The 9,937-nt window shown below is 45.4% G+C and overlaps 1 protein-coding gene across 6 annotated transcripts in view; it reads right to left on the bottom strand.

The window, feature by feature from the left end:
• dicer1 (dicer 1, ribonuclease type III) overlaps positions 1–9,937 on the bottom strand; it is a 172,366-nt gene that overhangs the window by 93,648 nt on the left and 68,781 nt on the right. For all 6 annotated transcript variants that reach the window (XM_077730529.1, XM_077730532.1, XM_077730533.1 and 3 more), the window contains one exon: positions 446–628. In XM_077730529.1, coding sequence (XP_077586655.1) covers positions 446–628 — 183 coding nt within the window. The remainder of the gene's footprint in view (positions 1–445; positions 629–9,937) is intronic.

Below are 9,937 nucleotides of genomic sequence, written 5' to 3'. Positions count from 1 at the left end.
TTAAGAGACAATAAAACAAAGACAAAGGTTAAAAAAGCTGTAAAAAAACTGTAAAAACATAACGAGTGAGGGCTTAAGGAGCTACTGCAACTTGCTGCCGCTTTGAACGGCGCCTATGATTCTCGAAAAAATAGTCGGATAACAAGAGGATGTCTTTTCTTGTAATAAAGCAAGCTGGTGTGAGAGTTGACCCTGAGAGTCTCAGTCTCTCTTGTGTCTCTTTTTTTTCTGTCTGTCTTCCAAAAAAAACCCATCACAGAAAAAGAGCATGTGGCATTGTGGAGTTTGAAAAAGAACAAAGCTAATAGCAGGTTTATTCTGTACTTTAACTTAGCTGCCATAATGGCATCAAAGGGAATGCAACCTGCTAAAAAGAGACTAATGTCCATCGTTTGGCATGTCAAACCTGAACATTAATTCTAAATGGTATTTCTGTATCACAAACCTGGATGAGGTATGATCAACATCCAATAGTGGCTGGTTCAGGTTGGACAAATCCAGGTTGTATTTGGTTTTGTAGTACTCAGCAAACGTCTCATATTCTGGTGATGGAAACCTGCTGAGAGGAGTGAGGTCTGTATAGACATCAGCAACATAAAATCGATGAGGCTGGTCAAAGTTACGGTACCTAAGGGAAAGAATCACACAAAAAAATTGTGTGAAAAGTTATGTACAGTGCAAAGAAAAAATATTTGCACTCTTCCTGATTCCTGTATTTTTGTTATTTGCCACACACAAGGGTTTCAGATCACCATTCCAATTTCAGTATGGCACAGAGACAATGCAAGGAAATACAAAATGCAGATTCTATTGGGGTAGACCGGCCAAATGGCTTAATAATTGTTTGTTCATGTCGAGCCAATGTGGCGAAACTGGTTTTACAAGTGTTTGTTAAGACAGTGGAATTTAAGATAGGCCAACTAGCTGGCCTTGCAATTGTTTGTTCGCACCACGAATTGTAAGATAGCTAACTAGCTGGCCTTGCAATTGTTTCCTTGTATTGTGGAATATGGCCAACTCACTTTGTAACCGTTTGAGACGCGCAATATAAGATAGGCGGCAGCAGTTTGTGTGAGCTATAAAAATATCGTGTTTGCATACAACTTAAACCTGCTAATGTCTAACCATATTAGCTCAAAGTTTTGTTTACATAAACTCTGTCATGCATCACTGTTTTAGAAATACATCACTGTTTTAGAAACATTAACCTGAGTTCCTATATAAAGACTTACCTAGAGTTCAGTCAGAGAGAATTGTGAGCTAGGCAGGCTGTGAGAGGTTCACAGCTGTCGGAGCATTCTCCAACCATCAAGCAGTCCGGTAATAAACCTATTTCCTATTTAAATTTATCTCACTCGTTCTTAACCTGCTCATGAAGTTGTATTTTCAGACCTATCAATTCTAAATGACAAATTAAAAAAAAAAAAAAACTTGTCTGGCGTTCTGTGAAAAAGTAATTGTCCCCCTTTGTTAAATCACAAAGCAACTGTGACTAATCACAATTGTAGGAAAGTGGAGTTAAATTTCAGTGGCCACACCCGCCCATGATTACCACCACCACGTGTGAATCAGGAAAAACATAAACTTAATTAAACTTAAATACAATGTGTCAGACAAAGTAAAGTAGGCTAAATCCGAAAAAAGTGATGGCCATCTATCAGTCTGCAAAAGGTTACAAAGCCATTTCCAATGATTTCGGGCTGCAGCGAACCACTGTCAGAGATTCAGTATCCACAAATGGAGAGAACTGGGAACAGTGGCAAACCTTCCCCCGAGTGGTCGGTGGGCTAAACTTACTCCAAGAGTGTGATGACTCAACCAGGAGGTCACAAAGAACTTAGAAAAACTTCAAACAACTATTATATTATAAAGGTATACCAATTTAGCATGCAAATGTATACAGTAATATCTTGGCATACCAGTGCCCCAACATACATTATATTTGAGTTACAAGGAAAATTGTGTGTACATACACAATGTCTGGTGCTGCAACAGGAGGATTATTTGCACTCTTTGTTCTCCTGATATAGAGCTCTTGGCCGTTCTGTGCCTTTCTATCTACCAATGGAGCTAACGATAGTCATTGTAATTGCTGTTTACATCCCAACAGATACCAATGTTAGAACGGCACTTAGCCTCCTGCTAGCGACTGTAAACAAACAGCAGCCAGATCACCCCGATGGAGTCCTTATTGTTGCCGGTGACTTCAACCAAGCATGTTTAAAGACTGTTCTGCATAAGTTTATCCAGTGTACGTGAAATGCCACAACAGAGGCGACAATATCCTAGACCAGACATGGGCAAACTATGGCCCGTTAGGCTTTTTAATTGGGCCCACCGACGTTGTCCAAATAATGTTTTTTTTTCCCAAGACGGCACCATCACGCGGAAGTCAGTGGCAGTAGCTCTGTCCACTCTTATTTTTTATTCGTGTTTTACAGCATCTGTGATATCAGGGATACAATCCCTCCCTCAGTTGATCCTCACCAGTTTGACTATATAGCAAATTGGTCCACTAAGGACGCCATCACCATAGCTCTTCAAACAGCACTGAGCCACTGGAGCACCACAGGAACTACGCGAGCATGCTCTTCATTGACTAAAGCTTAGCCTTCAACACTATAATAACAGATATTCTGACTGACACCCAATCCCCCTTGGAATAACCCTGCTGTTGGATAAATAACTTCTTAACCAACCGACCACAAACTGTTAGACTTGGTTCCCACCTCTCTTACTCCATTACACTGAACAATAGCTTCCCTCAAGGCTGTGTACTGACTCCTCTTCTGTTCTCTCAGTACACGTACGACTGTACACCGACCCACTAGTCTAACTCAATCATCAAATTTGCCGATGACACCACAGTGGTCGGACATACTGTCTCCGTGGTGTTTGGTGAACAATCTCACAGTAAACACCACTAAAACTAAAAAAATAATCTTGGACTTTCGCAAACACAGAACAGATCTGGCCCCACACATAAATAGAGTATGCATAGACGGGGTCCAATCCTTCAAATTCCTGGGGGTCCACCTCACGGACAAGCTCTCCTGGTCTACCAACACCATGGCAGTGGTGAGGGTACTCAGGAGGAACAACTTGGATACTAAGCTTCTGGTAACCTTATATAGAGCCACTGTCGAGAGCATCCTGGCATACTGTATGACAGTGTGGTATGCTGGAAGCACGGCAGAAGACAGAAAGGCCATGCAGAATGATCAACACCGCCCAGATCATCGGCTTCTCTCTGCCTTTACTGGATGACATTGCCAGCCCTCGCTACCCCAGCAGAGCCAGGAACATTGTCAGGGACCAATACCACTTTGGTCATAAACTGTTCCAGCTGATGCACTCTGGCAGACGCTCTAGGTCTGACAAAGCACTGACAAATAGACTTAAGGACAGTTTTTTTCCCAAGGCCATCATGACTCTGAACTTGCCTTAGCACGACACACAATCCCTTCTGGAAAATAATTTTGGGGTGTCTTAGACTATGCAATATTTTAGAATTCACCTAGCCGGGATGTGACTTTTTATCCTTTTTTTATTACTATTTATTTATTTATTTTTTTAAAGGGAGAACGCACTTTGTGGAGTAGCACGACCAATTCCATTATACACAGCTGTGTATGCTGACAATAAAGGCTTTTGATTTTTACAATCAGCTTTGTTCTCAGCCAAGCCAGTTTGAAAAGTGTTCAGTGGCTCTGCGTTATGCTAGAGCGCTGCCACTGCTGATTGTTGTTGTTTTGTTGTTGTTCAGCCATTCGGTCCAGATATTGAGTGCCTCTTTAGGGGATGTCAAGAGGTCTTTGATTGTCCAGCCATCTGGGTAGAGGGCAGTCACAGCTGGACATTTCGTCAGGACGTGTTCTGCCTTCTCAGCATCGCCCGTGCCGCATAGTCTACATTCTTCTGACTCAGTCAGCCCCATATTCTTCTTCCAGTAACGCAGCTCCGGATGGTGTCCGCTTCGAAGGCGACTGATCGTTACTTGTTCCTGTCAGTTAAAGTTTTGATCTCTGGGGAAGATCGTGTTGTCTTCGTTGTCAGCGTAAAGGTTCTTCCGTATGTCGGCGTGGATGCGGTGGCTTCGCATCGCCCGCCGGATGGCAGCTTTTGCTGTTGCTAAGTGTCGTGGTGCACCACCTTGTTCCATGTTGCCTCCTGCAGTGGCTAGTTGGTCGGTTCTCTCATTACTTGGACACCGCAGTGGCTTGGGACCCATAGGGCTTCCACCGCCACTTGTTTATTTCCGAGGGTGGTCAGCAGATCTCTGATTGGGGCCTCGGTGGTGGTTTCCAATTTGAACTCATGTTCCATGGTTTGCAACCTTTGATGGGAGGAGAGGCTGTGTGTCACCAAGCGAATTGGGGTCCCTGGCTCGCACCTATCGGTGGCCATCTTTAGCGCTGATTCGATCGCAATCATCTCAGCTTGGAAGGAGGAGGTCCATCTTCTAGCTGGTAGGCTTAGCTCCCACGTTTTCCCTGATTCCCTGTGAATCATCAAGACTCCGGCGCCTCCGGCAGTATTACCAGTTCGTGCCGATCCGTCAGTGAAGCAGGTCAGTTGGAAGACGTCTGCATCTTTGTTGAGATCGCTGACGGTGGCTGCGTAGTTGTGTTTGGGTTGCTGGTATCTGCCTTCAGCCGCTTTGGCAAAGGTCATGGCGGTTATCTCTACCCATGGTGCTCTCAGTTGGGGAAAAGGGTCCTGGTCACCCTGTGCATTGACGAACACTGTTACCCATCTGTCGCGTGTGTGGTCGCGCCAGTCAGTCTTCTTAGTTTGCCTTGTTGGGTGCCTCTCCGTCACCAGTCGTCGCAGTTTGTCGCCTGGGACGCGTAGAGACTTTTCGTATGCGTAGATTGCTAGCTGATTGGCTTGTGTTTTGATAGATGGCAGATCGCTCTCAATGAGGACTGCATCAGATGGTGTCGTCTTCAAAAGGCCAGTTATGGCTCGACACCATATCTTTGCGGGGTTTCAAGTTTCTCCATATTGGTGTGGGAGATCCAGGGAATCCAAGCTGGCGCCGCAGTGTAGGTGTTCCGAAGGGTTGCCTTGTCATAGCCCCAATCAGTGTGTGCTAGTTTGCGGATTGCCCGAGTTCTGGTCGCCATTTTGCACGCGACTGTTTCGGTGTGTTTGATGTAGGTCAATTGACGATCATAGGTAACTCTGAGGAACATGGGTGTTGGATTGTGGTGCATCGGTTGTTGGCGGATGCTCAGTGTAGGCTGCCACTTCGCTTCGTGCGAGTATGTGGTGAAGAAAGTACACTCACTAGGATGCATTTAAGGTAAGTTTCGACCTCTTGCTCCACTCGACAATGGCATATACCGCGGTTTGAAGTTGTACTCGGGCAGTCTCCAGTTGTGGTGCTTGGCTGTAACATGCCACATCATCTGCAAAGAGGCTGCTGTGTACGCCCCTGGGCAGGGTCTTCGTGAGGTCATTTACATATATCAAAAAGAGTATTGGCAAAATGACCGACCCTTGTGGTACCCCCTGGCGAAAGATCCCAATCCTACTTCTCTGTCCACCGAATGTGACAAAGTTGATTCGGTTGGATAGCCAATTCTGCACCCACCTGACAACGGTGTGTGTGGTAGCCCTACTTGGGTCATTTTCCAGAGTAGAGCATCCCGCCAGACCTTGTCGTATGTCTTGCTGAAATTGAACAGCGCCAGCATCGTTCTTTGCATCGGCTTGGCCTGGAAACCGTCACTGATTGTTCATGAAAGTCATAGGAGTTGGTCTTTAGTGCTCCTTCACGGACGGAAACCGGATTGCTCTGGTGTCAGCAGCCCGTCTCTTTCCAGGTGGTAGATCAATCTGTTGGTCACCACACGATCCATAACCTTTCCCAATGCTGAGGTTAGGCTGATTGGTCTGTACGATGACACATCCTGCAAGTCTTTCCCCCGTTTGAGGATTGGTGGGATGTCCGCCGTTCTCCAGGCCTGCGGTATGTTGTGCTCTGACCACGACTTATTAAAGGTTTGGAGGAGAATGTTTGACACTGTGGGTCCAAGATGGTGGAGGAATTTGGGATGGATCCGGTCCGGCCCCGGTGATTTGGACGGATTCAGCTTCGCTATTGCAGTGTGCATCTCCTTCATTGTCAGGGCTGCGCTCAAGGCAGTCTCTGCAGTTGGCTTCCGGAGCTCGATGTTGACTCTTCTTTTCGCCCATCTGTCTTCCTTTCGGATGTCGAGCTTGCTAGTGGCCTGGTACGCGGCTTTGAAGGCATTTGCTTTGTTCAGAGCCAAGATTCGGGGTTGTCCGTCAACCAAAAGGATTTTGTCTTTCGAGTCCCCCTGTCCATCTTCCAGCTTTTAAAGTAGGCTCCACAGGACTTTGCGTTTCCAGATCCCTAGTTTCCTCTCGCATATTTTCACCGCAACATATATTTGGGCTTGGTGGTATTCATCAGCATGGAGATGCCGATCTGGTTTCAGGGCGTCGCGACGACGAATTGCTCCATCTACTTCGGCTCCCATCCATAGTCCACCACCTTAACCAGCCTTCTTCAGGCCAATGGTAGCATACGCCGCCTTCATGATGGCTGTTTCCAGCCGTTGTGCGCCTTGTTTAACAGTGGTGTGCTCTGGGTAGTTCCTTAGTTTCTCCTCAATAACGTCTGTGAATCCTGTCCAGTTTGCGCCTTTCCAGTTCCACACTAGTCGGCCCTCTCGCACTCTGGACGGCACTGAGTGGGTTACTGTCAGGAGGATGGGGAGGTGGTCGGAGGCAAGTTTTTCAAGGGTTGTACAGGAGAAATGTTGTTGATGCACTTCGGGGACAATAGCGATGTCCGGGTCTGATGTGTTGCCATTCGCAGGGTCCACCCTTGTGTGTCTTCCGTCATTGATCGGTACCCCCCCTGTTACGGCTGGCAGCCTGGACACCCACACGCTATGTAGGAGGTGTGTGCTTTCTTTTCTTTACAGGTACCTGCAGCTGTGGCTCCAACCCTGTGACAAAGCCCTGCCCAGGCCAACACAGCTGTGACTACTTCCCCAATCATCCCTCCTCCAATCAAGATTCACTCCTGCCCTTATTTAAACCCTTTTCAAATGTCAGTTCCACCCCGGTTGCTGAACTGCTGACTTGTAGGCTTGTGAGTACGTTATTCCCTGTTGTATTTTGTATGTGTTGTTAATGATTTTGGGTTGCATAGGGGGACTTGAGATAAGTTTAGACACCCCGGGGTATACATATAGTTTGTGCATTTAGACACAGTTATTCCCCTGTGTTGGGTTTATTCTGTTTTATTATTATAATAGTTATATTAATTCATTTCTTTATTAAATCATTCTCTTTCTTTTCTTTGTATTAATTCATTACTTTGTTAAATCATTCTCTTTCTGTTTTTCAAAAGTGTTGAGGTCACGCCAAGTCATCTTTAACCTAGACAGCCTGTTCCAGGATGGTTATACAAACAATCCACCCAATCTGGGTCCTTGAGATTTGGTGGGCCCTTGGTGACGAGGACAGGGCTATTCGGACAATAACAAGAATATTGTTATCGTTATGTAACCGTACACTTCGGGTTTTTCTGTATGTAACGATTATATGATTATGATTATATTATATGATTCTTAGGTCAAGGAGGTTGTATAATTACTCTAATCTAAATGTTGTTAGGTCTAGTCCCTGTTTTTGTTATTAGTAAAATACTTTGATTGTTATTGTAGTCCCAGATGTTGTTTTTACTCATACGTGATGGAATGATCAACAACTCTGTAACTTGTGACCATAAGAATGGGACGAAAACGTCTATTCGAGGAGACGTTCGGAAGTTGTAAGGTGACACTTGCTGTAACGCTCCCCTCCGGAGGCTTTTATCTGTTGTATCCATTTCTATTTAATTAAATGTCAATAATTGAATAAGATGTCTTCCTGCAGTTATTGATAATTACGGACGAAGGTAATTATTAATGAACCTGACACCCTGTCTGGATTATATTACATCAGTTTGACAGTGGCACCCTTCGGTCTTATTTCCTGAATTTTGTGGGTGTTCATTTGGACACCTGTCTTGGAGGGGGTTTTACCGTGTTTATTTGAGGGTGCCACTTTAATATCTCGTGCTTCCCCAATGTTATCCCGTAGTCTGTTTTATGGACTTTATTGTAAATAAAATATAACTTAAGGCTACTTGCAGTGTTTGTCCGAACTCATCTTTGACCGAACCCGTCTGCTGTGATAGTTGCGACTCCCTGGTATATTTTACCCCAGGGGGAGTAGTAACACCCCCCTACGTCCAGGAGGCTTTCTGTGAGATTGCGACCTCTTTCGTCCCGGCAGGCATTGCTGTCCCAGAGCATATCATGGGCATTGAAGTCTCCCAGGAGGATCTTGTTCTCCCCAAGCTCAATGTTCAAGTCCGTGCACCCGTTTGCTTCATCCGGCCAAGCTGACAACTGGACTGGTAGCACGTAGACATTGGGGATTTTTAGGGCTGGGCTTTCTCCTGCAGGAATTTCAATCGTTAGTCCGTCTGTTCCTGGGTTAAGGCCTCACGAGGCCGTATCTCTGAGGCGGTACGGGATTTGGGTTTGGATGAATGTCACCACTCCTCATCCCCTCTGTAACCCTTGGATCATTCTATCTCTGCGAATAGCGGTGTAGTTCCGCATTCTTGGGAGCTTTTTCGTTGTCTTGAGCTTGCTTTCTTGGATGCAGCAGACATCGATCTTGGTGGTTTATAAGGATTGGTTTGTGACATCTGTGGCAGTCATTGGTATCGTCTAGTCTACAGCAGTCTCGGCAGTAGAACCCATCTGTCTCGGCTGCAGTTCTGGCCGCCCCCCTGGTGAGGCCACTGCAGGTCTTTGTAAAGTGCGCCGCCCGTCGACATTCTTTGCATACCAGGTGTCGGGTGGATATTTGGCGGTTGCAGCTGAATCAGGGAGGTCCTGGGTTAGCCTCGACATCCCCGGCCCGGAGTAGACGCAACCGAAGGGAATGGGCGAGATTCATCCGGTTCGCCAAAAAGGGGTTGTGACTGAAGGCAGCACCTTTCGGTACTGTGTTGTCTCGTTTTGCAGGCACTGTCGTGCGGCGATGCCCTCACAACCCACCACGAGAAGGTACGAGACTCGGGCTGCTGCTGATCAGGTTATAGGACAGCTTAGGAGGATTTAGGCCAGGACGATGATCACCTCCACACTACTGAGATACTTGCGGATCATTTTGAACGAGTGATTCTGCATATTTAACATCGGTCTCAGTCTACACAAGGTCCCCATCTTGTGTACTTCCTGTCTGTGGCTCCAGTTTTTTTATCTAGATCTACAATGACTACTGTGTCTGTCTTCCTACTGCAACCAAGGTAATTTCCTGAGAATGGGAAGAAGTAAAGTTCTAATCTAAACTGATGGAATGGCATGTCATCTCATCTCAATGACACTTCACAATAAAAGACCATAGAACACAAGTGAACCTGAAAAGTAAAATTTGTCACAGTGTGTGATGAAGGCGTGACAAAAAAAAACTACCCATTAATAGCATGATGTGACAATCTTTTTTACCACAACGTTGCCCTTCCCTTCTTTTTATTCTAGAACTAGTCTGTAACTGGAGTGTGTGATGCAAAGGTATACTGTAGCAATCTGTCCAACCAAAAATGACAGGGTGAAATATATGTAACCATCTCTCATCATTAATCATATGCAACTGAATTATAAAATTAATAACCTATTTGTAAAACATCAAGTAATGGGTTTAAGAAATTGTGTCTGATGAAATCATGTAGCAACTTCATCACAATGCTTTTCTTGTGCCTTTGACCGTTTTTCCTCCTAGAATTATAACACGCTGTTGTGTGAGTTGCTTAATGCAACTTTACCCTTTGTTTTTCGTCATTGGCTCCAAGAAAGTTATTGCTGGTTTGAGTGAAAAAAAGAAGCATGCTGATAAA

The sequence above is a fragment of the Stigmatopora nigra genome, chromosome 13 (assembly GCF_051989575.1).
Source record: "Stigmatopora nigra isolate UIUO_SnigA chromosome 13, RoL_Snig_1.1, whole genome shotgun sequence".
Classification (NCBI taxonomy): domain Eukaryota; kingdom Metazoa; phylum Chordata; class Actinopteri; order Syngnathiformes; family Syngnathidae; genus Stigmatopora; species Stigmatopora nigra.
Note: the sequence above shows the minus strand (reverse complement) of the source record. Positions and strands in the feature narration are given on the sequence as shown.